The sequence below is a fragment of the Triticum aestivum genome, chromosome 7B (genome assembly GCF_018294505.1).
Source record: "Triticum aestivum cultivar Chinese Spring chromosome 7B, IWGSC CS RefSeq v2.1, whole genome shotgun sequence".
NCBI classification, from domain to species: Eukaryota; Viridiplantae; Streptophyta; class Magnoliopsida; order Poales; family Poaceae; genus Triticum; species Triticum aestivum.
Genome location: NC_057813.1, coordinates 147525966 through 147545713, shown reverse-complemented (window position 1 = coordinate 147545713; position 19748 = coordinate 147525966). Strand labels below are relative to the sequence as shown.

Genomic DNA, 19748 nt, shown 5'->3' with positions numbered 1-19748 from the left:
ACCCACAATTCATCGGATCTCGACAAACACACCACAAAAAGAGTTTACATCGAATAGATCTCCACAAGAGAGGGGGAGAACATTGTATTGAGATCCAAAAAGAGAGAAGAAGCCATCTAGCTAATAACTATGGACCCGTAGGTCTGTAGTAAACTACTCACAACTCATCGGAGGGGCAAGGATGTTGATGTAGAGGCCCTCCGTGGTCGATTCCCCCTCCGGCAGAGTGCGGGCGAAGGCACCAAGATGAGATCTCACGGATACAGAAGGTTACGGTGGTGGAAATTGTGTTTCGTGGTGCCCCTAGATGTTTTCGGGGTACGTAGGTATATATAGGAGGAAGAAGTACGTCGGTGGCTGCACGAGGGGCCCACAAGACAGGGGGGTGCGCCCTACAGGGGGGCGGGGGCGGCCTCCTATCACGTGGAAGCCTCGGCTGCTTCTTGACTTGCACTCCAAGTCCTGTGGATCACGTTCGTTCCAAAAATCACGCTCCCGAAGGTTTCATTCCATTTGGACTCCGTTTGATATTCCTTTTCTTTGAAATACTGAATAGGCAAAAAAACAGCAATATGGCTGGGCCTCCGGTTAGTAGATTAGTCCCAAAATGATATAAATGTGTAAAATAAAGCCCATAAACATCCAAAAGTGGTAATATAATAGCATGGAACAATCAAAAATTATAGATACGTTGGAGACGTATCAGTGAGCCACTGATGAAACATCAAGCCGAACATGCTCACGTTGACAAAATTCTTCCGTGGCGCCTTTAGACAGATTAGTGCCATTGTCAGTTATAATGCTGTGCGGAAAGCCAAAGCGAAATATCACCTTCTTCATGAACTGAATCGTCGTAGCTGCATCGCACTTACTAATTGGCTCTGCCTCAACCCGCTTTGTAAATTTATCAACTGCCACCAAAAGGTGGGTCTTTTTATCTTTGGACCTTTTGAAAGTCCCAACCATGTCAAGCCCCCAGACTGCAAACGGCCAAGTAATTGGAATCATCCTCAACTCTTGAGCCGACACGTGAGCCCGTCTTGAGAACTTCTGACAACCGTCACATTTACTGACCAGGTCCTCTGCATCAGCATGAGCCGTCAGCCAATAAAATCCATGACGGAACGCCTTAGCCACAAGGGACTTTGACCCGGCATGATGGCCACAATCCCCTTCATGAACCTCACGTAGAATTTCTTGGCCTTGCTCAGGAGAGACACAACACTGAAACGCTCCAGTGACACTGCGATGATGCAACTCGCCATTGATAATTGTCATTGACTTAGACCGTCGGGTTATCTGCCTGGCCAAGATTTCATCCTCAGGCAACTGGCCTCGGGTCATGTAAGCCAAGTATGGCACTTTCCAATCTGGGATGACGTTAAGAGCCGCCACCAATTGTGCTTCTGGGTCAGGAACAGCCAGGTCTTCCTCTGTAGGTAACTTGACAGAAGGGTTATGCAGAATATCCAAGAAAGTATTAGGCGGCACCGGCTTACGCTGAGAGCCCAACCGGCTTAAGGCATTAGCTGCCTCGTTCTTTCTACGGTCAATGTGCTCCACTTGGTAACCCTTGAAATGTCCAGCAATGGCATCAACCTCACGACGATAAGCCGCCATGAGAGGATCCTTGGAATCCCACTTGCCTGATACTTGTTGAGCCACCAAATCCGAGTCACCAAAGCATCTTACCTGGCTTAAACTCATCTCCTTAGCCATCCGAAGACCATGGAGCAAGGCCTCATACTCAGCTGCATTGTTAGTATAAGGAAACATCAACCGTAGCACATAACAAAATTTGTCACCTCGAGGGGAAGCTAACACGACTCCAGCCCCGGAGCCCTCCAATTGCCTGGACCCGTCAAAGTGAATAGTCCAATATGTGTTATCTGGCTTTTCTTCAGGTATTTGCAACTCCATCCAATCGTTGATGAAATCCACTAGTGCTTGAGATTTGATAGCAGTGTGTGGCACATACGTTAAACCATGAGGCCCAAGTTCAATGGCCCACTTGGCGACTCGTCCTGTGGCTTCTTTGTTTTGAATGATATCTCCTAAAGGAGCAGAACTAACCACAGTGATAGGGTGGCCCAGGAAATATTGCTTAAGCTTCCGGCTTGCCATGAACACCCCATAAACGAGCTTCTGCCAATGTGGATACCGTTGTTTGGACTCAATAAGTACCTCATTGATGTAATAAACCGACCGCTGAACCGGATATTCCTTGCCAGCCTCCTTGCGCTCCAGCACGACGGCCACGCTGACGGCACGTGTGTCAGCAGCTACATATAATAATAAGGGCACCTTATCAATGGGAGCAGCATGAACCGGCGGCTCAGCCAGCTATCTCTTCAAATCTTCAAAGGCAGCATTGGCAGCGTCACTCCAGACGAAGTAATCTGTCTTCTTCATCATTTGATACAGTGGTTTCTCCCCTAATCGGCTTATGAACTGGCTTAAAGCAGCGATATGACCCGCCAAACATTGAACATCATTGATGCACGCCGGCTTTGCCAGAGAGGTGATTTCCTTGATCTTCTCCGGGTTAGCCTCGATGCCCCTGTTAGGAACCAGAAAACCCAAAAGCTTGCCTGCAGGCATGCCAAAAACACACTTGGCCGGGTTAAGCATCATCTTCTAGACCCGAAGATTGTCAAAGGTCTCCTTCAGATCATCTATCAAGGTTTCCTTCTCTCTGGATTTTACCATGATGTCGTCCAGATAAGCATGAACATTGTGCCCAATCTGGTTATGAAGACAATTCTGCACACACCGCTGATAAGTCGCCTAGGCACTCTTGAGCCCAAAAGACATAGACACATAGCAGAAGGATCCAAATGGAGTAATAAACGTCGTATTGTCCTGGTCCTTAACTGCCATTTTAATCTGGTGATAACCAGAATAAGCATCCAAAAAGCTCAAACGCTCACAACCCGCCGTAGCATCAATAATTTGATCAATACGAGGGAGAGCGAAGGGATCAGCTGGACAAGCTTTGTTTAAGTCTGTATAATCCACACACATACGCCAAGTGTTGTTCTTCTTGAGCACGAGCACCGGGTTAGCCAACCACTCTAGATGAAAAACTTCAACGATGAACCCAGCCGCCAAGAGCCGGGTTACTTCCTCACCAATGGCTTTACACCTCTCCTCATTGAACCGCCAAAGAAACTGCTTGACCGGCTTAAACTTTGGATCAATATTAAGAGTGTGCTCAGCGAGTTCTCTCGGTACACCCGACATGTCCGAAGGTTTCCATGCAAAGATGTCTCGGTTCTCACAGATGAACTCGATGAGCGCGCTTTCCTATTTGGGATGCAGATTGGCACTAATACTGAACTGCTTAGATGATTCGCCTGGAACAAAGTCAACAAGCTTAGTATCATCGGCCGACTTAAACTATATGACCGGCTCATGCTCTGTGGTTGGCTTTTTCAAAGATGTCATATCTACCGGGTCAACATTGTCCTTGTAGAACTTCAGCTCTTCTGTCGCACAAACAGATTCAGCATAAGCGGCATTGCCATTCTCACATTCCAAGGCTATCTTCCTACTCCCATGCACTGTGATGGTGCCTTTATGACCCGACATTTTGAGATGTAAATAAACATAACACGGCCTCGCCATAAACTTGGCATAAGCCGGCCGCCCAAACAAAGCATGATACGGGCTTCTGATCTTGACCACCTCAAAAGTCAAGTTCTCAGCCCTGGAGTCATATTCATCTCTAAAGGCTACCTCCAGCTCGATCTTGCCAACTGGATACGCCGATTTACCAGGCACCACGCTATGGAAAATAGTGTTGGACTGCTTAAGGTTTTTATCAATTAACCCCATGCGACGGAAGGTCTCATAATACAGGATGTTGATGTTGCTGCCTCCATCCATAAGCACTTTAGTGAATTTATATCCACCAACTTGAGGGGCCACCACCAAAGCTAGATGACCCGGATTGTCAATCCGGGGAGGGTGATCTTCCCTACTCCATAGAATAGGCTGCTCAGACCATCTCAAATAACAAGGAACTGCCGACTCAATAGCGTTCACAGCCCTCTTATGAAGCTTCTGGTCTTGTTTGCACAAACTGGTGGTAAACACATGATATTGTCCACTATTCAGCTGCTTTGGATGGCTTTGGTATCCACCCTGCTGTTGTTGCTGCTGCTGACCACCCTGGCCAGATTGCTGGTTATAACCACCTTGATTACCTTGAGAATTTTGAAAATTGGAATTTGAACCGCCGCCCGGGCCATGAAAACCGCCGCCACTTGAGCCGCCGCCCTACCCATTATTACCGTCGAACATGTTGGAATTCTTGAAAGCCTTCATGATCGTACAGTCCTTCCATAGATGAGTGGCCGGCTTCTGCTGAGTGTCATGCCTTGGACAAGGCTCATTCAGTAACTGCTCAAGCGTGGGGCCTGACCCGCCGGACCGGGGAGGTGGTCTCCCCTTACGTCGTTGATTGTTGCCATGCGCATTAGTGTTAGCCACAAACTCCAAGCTACCATCAGCCTTACACTTATTACCTCCTTGATTTGCCGGGTTATGCTGAGGGCCCTTGCCATTGCCATTCTTCTTTCCCTTCCCTGTCTTTTCATCATCAGACTCGGGATCCTTGGTACTATCAGAGTCGGCGTACTTGACCAGAGCCGCCATCAGCGTACCCATATCATTACAATCGCGCTTGAGCCGCCCTAGCTTCATCTTCAGAGGAAAAAACAGCAATTTTTCTCCAACATTAAGACTGCAAAGCCGACGTCCATCTTATCAGATGAATGCATTATGGCTTTAACCCGGCGCACCCAATGGGTCGTGGACACACCTTCCTCCTGCTTGCAACTAGTCAAATCCACAATTGACATGGGCTGCTTGCATGTATCTTTGAAGTTCTGAATGAACCAGGCTTTTAATTCTGCCCATGACCCGATGGAATTAGGTGGTAGCCCCTTCAACCAAGTGCGGGCAGTCCCATCCAACATCATGGTGAAGTACTTGGCCATCGCAGCGTCACTGACCTCTAGTAACTCCATAGCCATCTCATAGCTTTCAATCCATGCCCCAGGATGTAAGTTGGCCGTATAGTTAGGCACCTTCCTAGGTCCTTTGAAATCCTTGGGCAAACGCTTGTTACGCAGAGCTGGCACCAGACAGGGGACGCCTCTGGTCTGATGGCCAGGCCTGCCTCTATAGAAGTCGTCGGATAAACCGAATAAGGTTGGTAAGCCGCCAGCTAAGCCGCCTGCTCAGCCGCCTGCTGAGCCGCACGCTCAGCCTCTTGATGTATTCTATCATGATCCACCAAGTTAAAGGCTCCATTGCACACCGGGTCATGTCCGCCCGGCTGGTTACGGCGTCGGGCGTTGCTTGATACGGCCGCCGAATCCATGTGCCTGCTATAACTCAGGCTTCGGCTTGAACGAGGGGTTGAATGAATCCTGCCCCGGCTATATGAGTACGCCTTCTGTTGTGCTAAGGCCGTCTGAACAAGTTCTCTGACCCGGCGGGTTTCAACCGCTGCCGGAGAGTTGCCATCCATCGAGAGAGCCGCTAGTCGTGCCTCCGCCGCGATCATGTTCTCCAACGGGTTAGAATAATGACCCGATGGTGTTGGTACATACTGAGGCGGAGCAGTACTCATACGGGGTGGCCCCATCACCTGTGATTGAACCGGTGTTCCAACCCCGGGTGTCGCAACCCGGTCTATCTCCGGCGGGTTACTAGGCCCTGCACCGGGTGTATGGAAGAGGTTTCGAGGATCATAAACCAGAGGGAGCCGAGAATGAGTCTTCGGGTATCTTCTCCTCATGACCTCACTGGACACGTTTTGATCCTGCGTGAGCCAGAAAGTCTGCGCCTGAATCTGCTGAGCCCGAGCGTCCAGAACCGCCCGCTCTGCGGTCATCCTGACATCTTCCGCTGCCAGATCTTCCTTAGCCTGCACTATATCTAGTTTCAGCTGCACCACTTCTGCATCATGTTGAGCTTGATCCGCCAGGTTGACCGCGGCGGTTAACAGAGTGGTCATCTTATCTATGAGATCCATCAGCACCTGAGCTGGCGAGCGCACAGGGCCTCCTGCCCTGGCTGCTGCTGACCCGGAGGTTATTGCTGCTGTAGTTGTGGAGTCTTGAATAGGTTGCGTGCCGGCCATGAAGATTCCGACCCTGCTCGGCGACTCAAGGAAATCCAGAATACTGCTGCCATCAGAACAGCCCCTAAGCCCGTCATCTTGCAGTTGATACAACGAATCTGTCTCGCTTGTGGATGATTCACCATCAGAATAGATGGCCGTCTCACCGCCAGATGCAGATCCTTCAGATAGTCCTCCATGGATGCATCCCACGAAGGCACGCTTCATAGCAGGCAGAGCCCGGGCAGGTCTCGCACGCCGAGCCTTCTCGACGAGGACGGTGCAGATGTCCGTCTCAGGGGCCGGCTCACCGATTTTGCCGATGAAGACGTGGATTCCACCAAAGGGGACTTGGTACCCATACTCAATTGAGCCGGCGTCAGGGCCCCAGCCTGCGTCGTCGATGTAGAGCTTGCCGCGACGACTCTTGGTCATCCGGCCCATAGTGTATCCCTTGAGCCCTTTGAAGCTAACCTTCAAGAACTCAAATCCACCGTGTGCTGGCCCCACAGTGGGCGCCAACTGTCGTGGAATTGTCACGGCAGGTGTCCTAGTGACAGGACTTAGTCGTGGAGCCATCACAACTAGGAAGCTTAAAGGGGTTAATCGGGACAAAGGACACGAGGTTTATACTGGTTTGGCCCCTTGCGGTGAAGGTAAAAGCCTACGATCCAATTTTGAGTGGGATTACTTATGTCTCATAACCAGGGAGCGAATAACTTGACCTAGCTCTCGATATGATGTTACTTGCCCTGAACCGCCACCGGGTCGTCCCTTTATATACATAGGTCGACACCCAGCGGCTCACAGAGTCCCGTCCGGCTCATAAACAGTGTCCGACTCGGTCTCTTAACAGTTCTTGCCTTACAATACAAGTCACATACATATGGCGGTTTATCACTACGGGCCTTAAGTCGCCTCTGGGCTTTGGGCCCTTAACTGAGCCGCCATCTTCAACCTTGGTCTTGGGCTTCAAGAATACTTGTAGGTATAACCCGGCCCCTCCTAGGCGGGTCATACCAATAGTTATATCCCCAACAAAATCTATCCCCTAAAAGTGCGTCGACGTGCTGGGGTCGATCCTTGATAGCGTCAAACAACCCCTCAAAAGTTATGTCGGAGAACGACACTCTTCATATCAAAAACATCAAAATCCATCCTGATATGGGCTATGTTGGGGATATAACTATTAGGTATGACCCACGCAGGAGGGGCCGGGTTATACCTATGGCGACTCTTCATATGAAGCCCAAGACGACACTTGAAGGTGGCGGTTCAGTTAAGGGCCCAAATTCCAAAGGCGGCTTATGGCCCGTAGAAGTAAATCGCCATATGCATGTAACTTGTATTGTAAGGCAGGAATAGAGAGAGACTGAGCCGGACACTGTTTATGAGCCGGCCGGGACTTTGACAGCCGCCGGGCATCGATCTCTGTATATAAAGGGACGACCTGGCGGTGGTTCAGGGAAAGTAACATCAGATCGAGAACTAGGTCAAGCGTATTCGCTCCCTGGTAATCGAGACATAAGCAATCCCACTCAAAACTGGATCGTAGGCTTTTACCTTCACCGTAAGGGGCCGAACTAGTATTAACCTTGTGTCCTTTATCCCGATTACCTCCTTTAAGCTTCCTAGTTGCGATGGCTCCACGTCTAAGTCCTTTCACTAGGACATCTGACGTGACAATTCCACGACAGTTGGCGCCCCACCGTGGGGCCAGCGCACGGTGGATTTGAGTTCTTGAAGGGCAGCTTCGAAGGGATCAAAGGATACGCTGTGGGCCAGATGACTACGAGTCATCATGGCAAGCTCTGCATCGATGACACAGGCTAGGGCCCCGACGCCGGCTCAATTGAGTACGGGTACCGGGTCCCCTTCAGCGGAATCCACGTCTTCATCGGCAATATCGGCAAGCCGGGCCCTGAGCCGGACATCTGCACCGACATCATCGAGACGGCTCAGCGTGCAAGACCCGCTCGGGCTCAACCTGTCGTGAAGCGTGCCTTCATGGGATGCATCCATGAAGGAGAACTCTCTGAAGGATCTGTGTCTGGTGGTCAGATGGCCATCTACTCTGATGGTAAGTCGTCCACGAGTGAGACGGATTTGTTGTATCAATTGCAAGACGGAAGGCTTGGGGGTTGTTCCGATGGCAGCAGTATTCCGGACCTCTTTGAGCCGCCGAGAAGAGTTGGGATCTTCATGGCTGGCATGCAACCCGTTCAAAACTCTACGACTGCGGCAGGGATAACCTCCGGGTCAGCGGCAGCCGGGGCAGGAGGCCCTATGCGCCCGCCGGCTCAGTTTCTGATGGATCTCATGGATAAGATGACAGATCTATTAACCACCGTGGTCAACTCGGTGGATCAAGCTCAACATGATGCAGAAGTGGCACAGTTAAAACAGGATATAGTGTAGGCTAAGGAAGACCTAGCGGCGAAAGACGTCAGGATGACCGCAGAGCGGGCGGCTCTGGACGCTCAAGCTCAGCGAATTCAGTCGCAGGCTTTCCAGCTTACGATGGATCAGAACGCGTCTAATGAGGTCATGAGGAGAAGGCACCAGAAGACTCAATCTCGTTTGCCTCCAGTTTATGATCCTCAAAACCTCTTCCGTACACCCGGTGCAGGGCCCAGTAACCCGCCGGAGGTAAACCGGGTTGTAACGCCCGGAGCTGGAACGCCGGTTCAGCCGCGGGTGAGGGAACCTCCTCGTTTGAATACTACTCCGCCTCATTATGTACCAACACCACGGGTCATTACTCTAACCCTTTGGAGAACATGATCGCTGCGGCGGCACGATTGGCGGCTCTCCTGGTGGATGGCGACTCTCCGATGATGGTTGAAACACGAAGGGTGAGAGAGCTTCTTCAGACGGCTTTGGCGCAGCAGGAGGCATACTCTTACAGCCGAGACAGGATTCATTCGACCCCTCGCCCAAGCCGGAGCCCGAGTTATAGCAGGCACAAGGATTCAGCAGCCGTTTCAAGCAACGTACGGCACCGTGACCAGCCATGCGAGCATGACCCGGCGCGTGATGGAGCTCCTAACTTGGTTGATCAGGACAGGATACACCAAGAGGATGAGCGGGCGGCTCAGCAGGCGTTGAGCAGGCGGCTCAACGCGTGGCTTACCAGTCTTGTCCGGTTTATCTGACGACTTCAATTGAGGCAGGCGTGACCACTAGGACCGGAGGAGTTCCTTATTTGGTGCCGGCTCTGCGGAACGAGCATTTTCCCAAGGATTTCAAGGGGCCTCGAAAGGTGCCTAATTATACGGCCGACTTACAGCCTGGGGCATGGATTGAAAGCTATGAGATGGCCATGGAGCTACTGGAAGTCAGTGACGCCGCGATGGCCAAGTACTTCACCATGATGTTGAATGGAATGGCCCGCACTTGGTTGAAGGGGCTGCCACCTAATTCCATCGCTTCATGGGCAGAGTTAAAGGCCCAGTTTATTCAGAACTTCAAAGATACATGCAAGCAGCCCATGTCAATTGTGGATTTGACTAATTGCAAGCAAGAGGAGGGAGAATCCATGACCCATTGGGTACGCCGGGTCAAGGCCATAATACATTCGTCTGATAAGATAGATGCCAGCTCTGCAGTCTTAATGTTGGAGAAAAAATGTTGTTTTACACCTCTGAAAATGAAGCTGGGGCGGCTCAAACGTGATTTTAATGACATGGGCCAGCTGATGGCGGCTCTAGTCAAATACGCCGACTCTGATAGTACCAAGGATCCCGAGTCTGACGATGAGAAGACAGGGAAGGAAAAGAAGAACGGCAATGCCAAGGGTCCTCAGCATAACCCGGCAAATCAAAGAGGCAATAACAAAAGTAAGGCTGATGGTAGCTTGGAGTTTGTGGCTAACAGCAACGCGCAGGGCAACAACCAACGACATAAGGGGAGACCACCTCCTCGGTCCGGCGGGTCAAGTCCCACTCTTGAGCAGTTGCTAAATGAGCCCTGTCCAAGGCACGGTACTCAGCAGAAACCGACCACTCACTTGTGGAAGGACTGTACGATCATGAAGGCCTTCAATAACTCTAATATGTTTGACAGCAATCATGGGCTGGGCGGCAGCTCAGGTGTCAGCGGTTCAAATTCAAATTTTCAAGGCTCTCAAGGTAATCAAGGAGTTTATAATCAGCAATCTGGCCAGGGAGTTCAGCAGCAGCAGCAATCTGGATATCAGAGTAATCCAAAGCAGCTGAATAGTGGACAGTATCATGTGTTTACCACCAGTTTGTGCAAACGGGACAAGAAGCTTCATAAGAGAGATGTGAACGCTGTTGAGCCGGTAGTTCCTCGTTATTTGAGATGGTTTGAGCAGCCTATCCTATGGAGTAGGGAAGATCGCCCTCCCCGGGTTGACAATCCGGGTCACTTGGCCTTGGTGGTGGCACCTCAGGTTGGTGGATATAAATTCACTAAGGTGCTCATGGATGGAGGCAGCAACATCAACATCCTCTATTATGAGACTTTCCATCGCATGGGGTTGACTGATAAAAATCTTAAGACGCCCAACACTGTTTTCCATGGAGTGGTGCCTGGTAAGTCGGCGTACCCAGTGAGTAAGATTGAACTGGAAGTGACCTTTGGAGATGAGCATGATTCTAGGGCTGAGAAGTTAACTTTTGAGGTGGTTAAAATCAAGAGCCCGTATCACGCCCTGTTTGGACGGTCGGCTTATGTCAAGTTCATAGCATGGTCGTGTTATGTTTATCTGCAACTCAAGATGCCGGGTCATAAGGTCACCATCATAGTGCATGGGAGTCGTAAGATAGACTTGGAATGTGGGGAAGGCGATGCTGCTTACACTGAATCTGTTTGTGCAACAGAGGAGTTAAAGTTTTACAAGGATAATGTTGACCCGGCGGACATGACGGCTTTGAAGAAGCCAACCACAGAACATGAGTCGGTGATGAAGTTTAAGTCGTCCGATGACACCAAGCTTGTTGATTTTGTGCCAGGCGACTCATCTAAGTAGTTCAGTATCAGTGCTAACTAGAACATGAAGGCGCGCGTTGCCGCACTCGTTCATTTTAACAAAAAATAGTATAAATGTCTTTTATAATTAGATTGTACCAATATATCTAATAAGTATGAGTTTCCAAACTACAACACCTCAAATATGAAAATGGTTATTTTCTAAGTACCTTCGAGACAATTTACTGAATTAATGTGAGAAATATTTCGGAAGCAGATAAATAATAGAATGTAAAGCATCATAGTAGGCCTAACAGAAAAAAAGGATATGATTTCCGGTGTTCTATGAAAACTAACAGCTTGAAAGGGCATCAAGGAACCTCACAAAAGCACAACTATCAAAATCCTGCAAAATGTAACATCAACACATAAGCTTGCCCAACAAGAGATGAATACGTCACAAGCAAAAGTTGAATATGGAGAAAAGAAGACTTGACTCTCAAAGTTGAACATAATATCGCTGTCAACAATGACCTCATAAAATGGCTTGCGCCACCTAATTAATGGCCTAACTGTAAAACACATCAAGAATTTCAGTGTACTAAAACATGCAATGCACCAGAATAAAAAGGCACACACATGGTGAATCTTTAAAGTACATGAGCATTCGATCGCATAGCCAACAAATAGTAGCACCAAACTGAACTTATAAAACTTATCCCATGGCGATTGCTAAAGTATCAAGGAACAATTTCACAAAGAAAATAAGCCCACATAATCTGATAGTAAATTCCTATATAACCAATAAAGTTAATTAATTCATGTAAACAACTATGCACAATACATGAATTCCAATGTTCCAAGTTAATTAAACTTCTCATCTTATCCATTATAAGATGACAAATTACTGAAATCTTGCCCTCGAGGATTGAGGAACAAAGTCAAGGAATCTGCCATACGAAACTGCACACTAACTGTTCCAACTACATCCTCCGGAGATGCTCATCACGCATCAGCACAACAAATCAACAACTTCACCCCCCTGGAGATTGTCAAGCCAGCTGGAATTATCAATCAACTAAACATAAAATCAGATGTTGTAGTTCAGAACCTAATCTCTATAGCCTGTAGGCACGAAAGAAGAGGTGACGCTGATCCTGCGGCATAAAAGAAGGATCAGGCACTGGCGACTAACTACTATTTCTCTCTCTGGGTCATGATCGGCTCTGTTGAAGCTCATTCGCCATCAAGGGAGGGTCGAACGAAGAGGCATCTCAGGTACAAAACATGGAGGGATGCGCGTTATAGCTGCAATGGCATGGTGGCAGACATGGGAGAAAGGCAATCGGAGATGGACGCCAATGGCGCTGGCGACTAACTGCCATGAAGAACGCTGCAGGAACGACATAAAAAAGAAGTAAAGAAGGAACCCGCCATGGGGGCCTATAGAGGGATGGTAGAGGGGCAGTGGAAAGTGCCGACGCCTAAGCAGACGTGCTTCAGAAGCTCGCCGCCGAGACGAAGGACGACGACCAACAAAGGAGCTCGGGGATAGGGATTGCGCCGCCGCTCGGGAAGAGACGAAGAGACCTGCACGACCTGCCTGCTTTGCACATTGGGTTGAACCTAGGCCTTCTATCTTATAGCCCGATTACTGATGAAAACTGCAGCTAATTCAGCGGAGTAGCGGCCCGTGAAACAGCGCTTAGTACGTGTGTAACGACCTGATGAACAAATCCAGTGCATTCGTACACATGATCCGACGGCTTAGAGCATCAAATCACTATGGAGGCTCCTAGCTAGCTGCGTCTTACTATTTTACAATGCGAACCGAAGGCGACGCGAATGATTGGCAGATCTGGAGCATATATTAGGCAGATCCAACGGCTGACAGACTCAAACCGCCATGGAGGCTCCTAGCTAGCCGAGTTATACTGTTTTGTAATTTGGATCCCAAATAGGAAGGCGCGCTCATTGAGTTCATTTGTGAGAACCGGGACATCTTTGCATGGAAACCTTCTGACATGCCAGGTGTACCGAGAGAACTCGTTGAGCACACTCTCAATATTGATACAAAATTTAAGCCGGTCAAGCAGTTTCTTCGGCGATTCAATGAGGAGAGTCGTAAGGCCATTGGTGAGGAAGTGGCCCGGCTCTTGGCGGCCGTGTTCATTGTTGAAGTTTTTCATCCAGAGTGGTTGGCTAAACCGGTGCTTGTGCTTAAGAAGGACGGCACCTGGCGTATGTGTGTGGATTACACGGACTTAAACAAGGCTTGTCCAGCTGATCCCTTCGCTCTCCCTCGTATTGATCAAATCATTGATGCTACGGCGGGTTGTGAGCATTTGAGCTTTTTGGATGCTTATTCTGGTTATCATCAGATCAAGATGGCAGTTAAGGACCAGGAGAAGACGACGTTTATTACTTCGTCTGGAGCCTTCTGCTATGTGTCCATGCCTTTTGGGCTTAAGAGTGCCCAGGCGACTTTTCAGCGATGTGTGCAGAACTGTCTTCACAATCAGATTGGGCGCAATGTTCATGCTTATGTGGACGACATTATGGTAAAGTCCAGACAGAAGGAGACCTTGATAGATGATCTGAAGGAAACCTTTGATAATCTCCGGGTCTACAAGACGATGCTTAACCCGTCCAAGTGCGTTTTTGGTGTGCCAGCAGGCAAGCTTTTGGGTTTTCTGGTTTCTAACAGAGGCATTGAGGCTAACCCGGAGAAGATCAAGGCAATCATCTCTTAGGCTAAGCCGGTGTGTATCAATGATGTTCAGCGTTTGACGGGTCATATTGCCGCTTTAAGCCGGTTCATAAGCCGGTTAGGTGAGAAGGCCATACCGCTGTATCAGATGATGAAGAAGACAGACGACTTTGTCTGGAGTGATGCTGCTAACGCTGCCTTTGAAGATTTGAAGAGACAGCTAGCTGAGCCGCCAGTCCTTGTTGCTCCCATTGATAAGGAGCCATTACTGTTATATGTGACTGCTAACACACATGTTGTCAGTGTGGCCATTATGGTGGAGCGCAAGGAGGCTGGCAAGGAACATCCGATTCAGCGGCCGGTTTACTACATCATTGAGGTGCTTATTGAGTCCAAACAAAGGTACCCACATTGGCAGAAGCTCGTTTATGGGGTGTTCATGGCTAGCCGGAAGCTTAAGCAATATTTCTTGGGTCATCCCATCATTGTGGTCAGTTCTGCTCCTTTGGAAGATATCATTCAAAACAGAGAAGCCACAGGATGAGTCGCAAAGTGGGCTATTGAACTTGGGCCTCATGGCTTAAAATATGTGTCACGCACTGCTATCAAGTCTCAAGCACTGGTGGACTTCATCAACGATTGGACAGAGCTACAGATGCCTGAAGAGAAGCCGTACAACACATATTGGACTATTCACTTTGATTGGTCCAGGCAATTGGAAGGCTCGGGGGCTGGAGTTGTTTTAGCTTCCCCTCGAGGTGACAAATTTTGTTATGTGCTACGATTGATGTTTCCCTGTATTAATAATGCAGCTGAGTATGAGGCCTTGCTCCATGGTCTTCGGATGGCTAAGGAGATGAGCTTAAGCCGGGTAAGGTGCTTTGGTGACTCAGATTTGGTGGTTCAACAAGTATCAGGCAAGTGGGATTCCAAGGATCCTCTCATGGCGGCTTATCACCGTGAGGTTGATGCCATTGCTGGACACTTCAAGGGTTACCAAGTGGAGCACATTGATCGCAGAAAGAATGAGGCGGCTGATGCTTTAAGCCAGCTGGGGTCTCAGCGTAAGCCGGTGCCACCTAATACCTTCTTGGATATTCTGCATAACCCTTCTGTCAAGTTGCCTACAGAGGAAGACTTGGTTGTTCCTGACCGGAAGCGCAATTGGTGGCGGCTCTTCACGTCATCCTAGATTAGACAGTGCCATATTTGGCTTATATGACCCGAGGCCAGTTGCCTGAGGATGAAACCTTGGCCAGGCAGATAACCCAACGGTCTAAGTCAATGACAATTATCAATGGCGAGTTGCATCATCGCAGTGTCACTGGGGCATTTCAGCGTTGTGTCTCTCCTGAGGAAGGTCAAGAAATTCTTTGTGAGATTCATGAAGGAGATTGTGGCCATCACGCCGGTTCAAAGTCCCTTGTGGCCAAGGCTTTTTGTCATGGATTTTATTGGTTGACGGCTCATGCTGATGCGAAGGATCTGGTCAGTAAATGTGACGGTTGTCAGAAGTTCTCAAGACGTGCTCACGTGCCAGCTCAAGAGTTGAGGATGATTCCAATTACTTGGCCGTTTGCAGTATGGGGACTCGACATGGTTGGGCCTTTCAAAAGGTCCAAAGATAAAAAAACGCACCTCTTGGTGGCGGTGGACACATTCACAAAGTGGGTTGAGGCAGAGCCAGTTAGTAAGTGTGATGCAGCCACGGCGGTTCAATTCATGAAAAAGGTGATATTTCGTTTTGGCTTTCCACACAGCATTATCACTGACAATGGTACTAATCTGTCCAAAGGCGCCATGGAGGAATTCTGTCAACATGAGCATATCCGGCTTGATGTTTTATCAGTAGCTCACCCTCAATCCAATGGTCAAGCTGAAAGAGCCAATCAGGAAATCTTGAAAGGCATCAAACCCCGGCTTATGGTTCCTTTGCAACAGACACCGGGTTGTTGGGTGGATGAGTTACCTTCTGTGATATGGAGCATCAATACTACCCCCAACAGGTCTACGGGTTACACGCCTTTCTTCATGGTTTACGGAGCAGAGGCGGTTCTACCTAGTGACATCCGTCATGGTTCGCCCCATGTGGCGGCTTACGTTGAAGCTGATAATGAATAGGCACGTCAGGATGCCCTTGACTTGTTAGATGAAAAGCGTGACTTGGCAGCAGCCCGCTCGGCGATTTACCAACAGGACCTGCGCCGTTATCACAACCGCCGGGTTAAGTCCAGAACCTTTCAAGAAGGTGATTTGGTGCTCCAGCTCATCCAGGATCAAACTGATGCACACAAGTTATCCCCACCTTGGGAAGGGCCCTTTGTGGTCAGCAAGAACTTGAACAACGGGTCAAACTACCTTATCGATGTTCGAGAGCACAAAGACTCACGTAAGTCGGAGAAGGAGACCCGCCGGCCATGGAATATCGCTCATCTTCGGCCTTACTACACTTGAGCCACCGGCTCTCATGATGTACATATTTTAACGATATATATATTATGATAAGTAATAAAAGCAGGACCTCTGTCCTTTTCATCCTCAATGATTATATATCTTCATCATCATCATTTCAAAACGACCAATTGGGGGCTGATCGTATTCGAATCTAGCTTAACCCTCTTGGTCCAGCTCATGATCGTATTCGAATCTAGCCGTTAAACCTCATGATCACTAGGAGGCTTCCTGTTCAAACATAGGTCGTATTCGAACCAAAGAGAACATAGTTGTCGGTACCCTCTTGATCGGCACAATGCCAAACTCACTAGGGGGCTTCTTGATCGTATTCGAATCATAGCTTAACCCCTTTTGGGTCCGACTTTGATCGTATTCGAGTCAGAGTCGTGAAAAAACTCTCAAGGTCATTTGGGGGCTTCCTGTTCAAACATAAGTCGTATTCAAACCAAAAAGAACATAGCTGTCGGTACCCTCTTGATCGGCGCACCGGTATGAGGGGCGTCGGTGAGCCGGATGAATAGGGCCGGTGTGAGGGGGTCGGCTGGGTCATGATTTTATGCCCGGTCCTTGACAGGCCGCTGAGACATATATGGGTGTGATTGAGGAGCCCAGATGCTCTGAGTTCATTTCAAACGCAGACCCTCAAAACACACACAAACGTTCGAATCGAGGTGTCCGAAGGATGTAAGCCATCCAATGTGATGCTACATCTATGCGCAGACGTGTCCGCTTGTCTCAATTCTCGCAAATCGGACGAAGACCAAGGGGAGGTTCGCCAGAGTTTGGACATCCACCACGTACGCGCCTAGCCGGCCGGACCCACCCAAAACACTCTCCGTGCGAAACGGTTGACGCACATTCATGCCGCTCAAGTTGCTTCAGAGTGGACGTGACTCTACAACGTTGATGCCATTCAGAGCGATGCGGTCGGATGAGGCGGCGGTGCCGCTTCAATGGTGACATGACCAGGCATACGGAAGGGCCACTAGATAGCCCGACCAGGCATACGAGGTCACCGGTCATCGTCCGCTATAAATTACTTTAGAGTTTTTCTAAGTTTTAGTTGAATATACAAAATATCATTCGGTTTATGTAAATTATATCAATTATTTGTCATTTGCATGGATTACATCATGTTTGCATAATATCTGTCCATCTGGTTTAAATTTTGCTTGTATTGCGGACGAAAGTTTAGGGCAAGCTTTCGATGACCGGCTACATATCAATGTCCACGGATGCAACAAATACCATGTCTTTTTTCGGCCGGCGTTAGAGATGCCCTAACGTAACTTGTAGCTTTATCACGTACTCCCACCGTTGAAAAAAATATAAGAGCGTGTAAATCACTAGTACTCCCTCCGTCCGGAAATACTCGTCGGAGAAATACATAAAAATAAATATATCTAAAGCTAAAATACATCTAGATACATCCATTCCTCCGACAAGTATTTCCGGACGGAGGGAGTACTTCTTTACAGAGGAACGTATATTTGTCGTTGGTTTTTGTGACAGCGTGTTCATTCTGACATTCTCTCCTTACATTTGTTCAGCTTCCAATAAATGGGAGATCCTTTGTTTAACAACAGTCGAGGTATACAGCAATTATTCCGTGTTCATGCTTCTTCGAAATGTAGCCATGTCGTATTACTTGCTGACGCTCAGATCCCGGCAACGTTGCACGAATTGGGCCAAGCTCCGGTAGCTCGTGCCGCCGTCGGCGACTGCCTTCGCCGCCGCATCCTGGACGCTTACCGCCTTATTCCTCACTGTCTCGTCCGCCATTACAGCCTTCACCTTCTCCGCGATATTCTCCCCGCTCACCACTCCCTCCTCCCCCTCCCAGCTCCACCGCTCCTCCCAGACGCCGAGCCCGCTGCGCGCCACCACGCCGGCGTTCACCCGCTGGTCCCCGAACCTCGGCCACGCCAGAACCGGCAATCCGTTCGCCGCCGCCTCCGTGACCGAGTTCCAGCCGCAGTGGCTGATGAACAGACCGATGGATTCCTGCTTCAAGACCTCTTCTTGCTCCACCCAACCCTTGGTCACCATGCCCCGCCCGTGCACACGCTCCAAGAACCCTTCGCCGAGCAGCTCGCTGAGCTCGGCCTCGTCCTCTCTGTCCACGACGGTGCTTTTCACCACCCACAGGAACCGGTGGCCGCTCGCCTCGAGCCCGACGGCGAGCTCCTTGAGCTGGTCCTTGGATATGGCCTTGCGGCTGCCGAAGCTGACGTACACCACCGATCTCGTCGGCTGCGCCTCGAGCCACCGCATGTAATCAGCTTGATTTTCCGGCGGTTCACCTGCCGAAAAGCTCACCGGAGCGAGTGGCCCAACTGAGAAAACCGGTGGGAACCCGGCAGCGACGGAGCCATCCCGGAGTGCAGATATGGCTTCTGGCTCGAACTCGTCGAAAGAATTGACCAGGAGGCCGTCTGATTTCGCGAGCTCCCGGCCGTTGGCGACGAACTGCCGGGTGAAGAGGTGCTCGGGGTGGTGCAGAGCCTGCGGGATGGAAGCCTTGGGGACGCGGTACACGCCGGGGATGTCGACGTCGCCGACGGGGCCGCCGGCATTCGCGTCGAGGTAGGCGGGGAAGTGGACGCACAGGGAGAGCATCGCGGCGGAGGCGGTGAACAGGACGTAGCAGGGGAGGCGGAGCTCCCTGGCGACGGGTATGACGACGGAGGCCAGCGCGATGTCCGTCACGAGCGCCGACGCGCCGGCACCGGCGAGGAGCGGGCCGAGGAGAGGCGCGGAGCGGCGCATGGCCTCGAAGCGGAGGAAGAAGGGGTCGGCGCCGGGGAACTCGGACGCGTCGAACCGCGCGAGGTGGAAGTCGAGGCGGCGCACGGCCGGGCACGCGCCGAACAGGGCATCGAGGTGCGCGGACTCGGCGGACGACACGGTGGGGAGCACGGTGACGACCGAGACGCCGCAGCCGTGGTCGGAGGAGGAGAAGGACACAGCGAGGCGGCTGAACGGGACGAGGTGGCCCATCCCGGCGCTCGGGAGGAGCACGACATGGGGCAGGGCGCCCGAGCCGTCGCCGGAGGTCGGCATTGCCGTCGAGACCGTGGAGGTTTTCTCGTTGCTGGAAGTGCGAGGAGCGTGGATGCTCTGCTCTTTTTGGCTGGCTCGTGCAGGGCAGGAGGGATAAAGCTCTGCCAAGTCCAGGTGGCTTAATACTAGAGGGCCTCGTTGTTTTGGGAGATGTAGCAGTGCTCTGCGCCGCACGACTCAACAACCAGTTCAGTAGTACAGTAGTCCACAAGCGAATTGCCAGCCAGCGGCGCAGTAGTTGCAACGTCCGGACAGATATACCTGCACGTCGTGTGTGTGAAGTGTGAACTTCATTGCGGAAACGAAGAAGATCTCCACGACCACAAGAACACTGTTCCGCAACTCATGCCGGCGAGTCCGGTTCAGGGTTGCGGAGCGGGAGCGAACGTCGTAGTCGATCATACACAGGTACAGAAAGTAAGTTGACACACAAAAGTAGAGGGGAGTCTTTCTTTA

The 19748-nt window shown here is 50.2% G+C and overlaps 1 protein-coding gene across 1 annotated transcript; it reads right to left on the bottom strand.

The window, feature by feature from the left end:
- Positions 1-17604: 17604 nt before the first annotated feature.
- Positions 17605-19421, bottom strand: LOC123158939 (UDP-glycosyltransferase CGT). The gene has a single exon (XM_044576759.1). It carries the CDS (start codon positions 19290-19292, stop codon positions 17874-17876), a length of 1419 nt encoding a protein of 472 aa, XP_044432694.1. The 5' UTR covers positions 19293-19421; the 3' UTR covers positions 17605-17873.
- Positions 19422-19748: the final 327 nt, after the last annotated feature.

Bases quoted from the DNA above. Each gene is read 5' to 3' on its own strand.
- LOC123158939 (XM_044576759.1), bottom strand. From the start codon at position 19,292: ATGCCGACCTCCGGCGACGGCTCGGGCGCCCTGCCCCATGTCGTGCTC.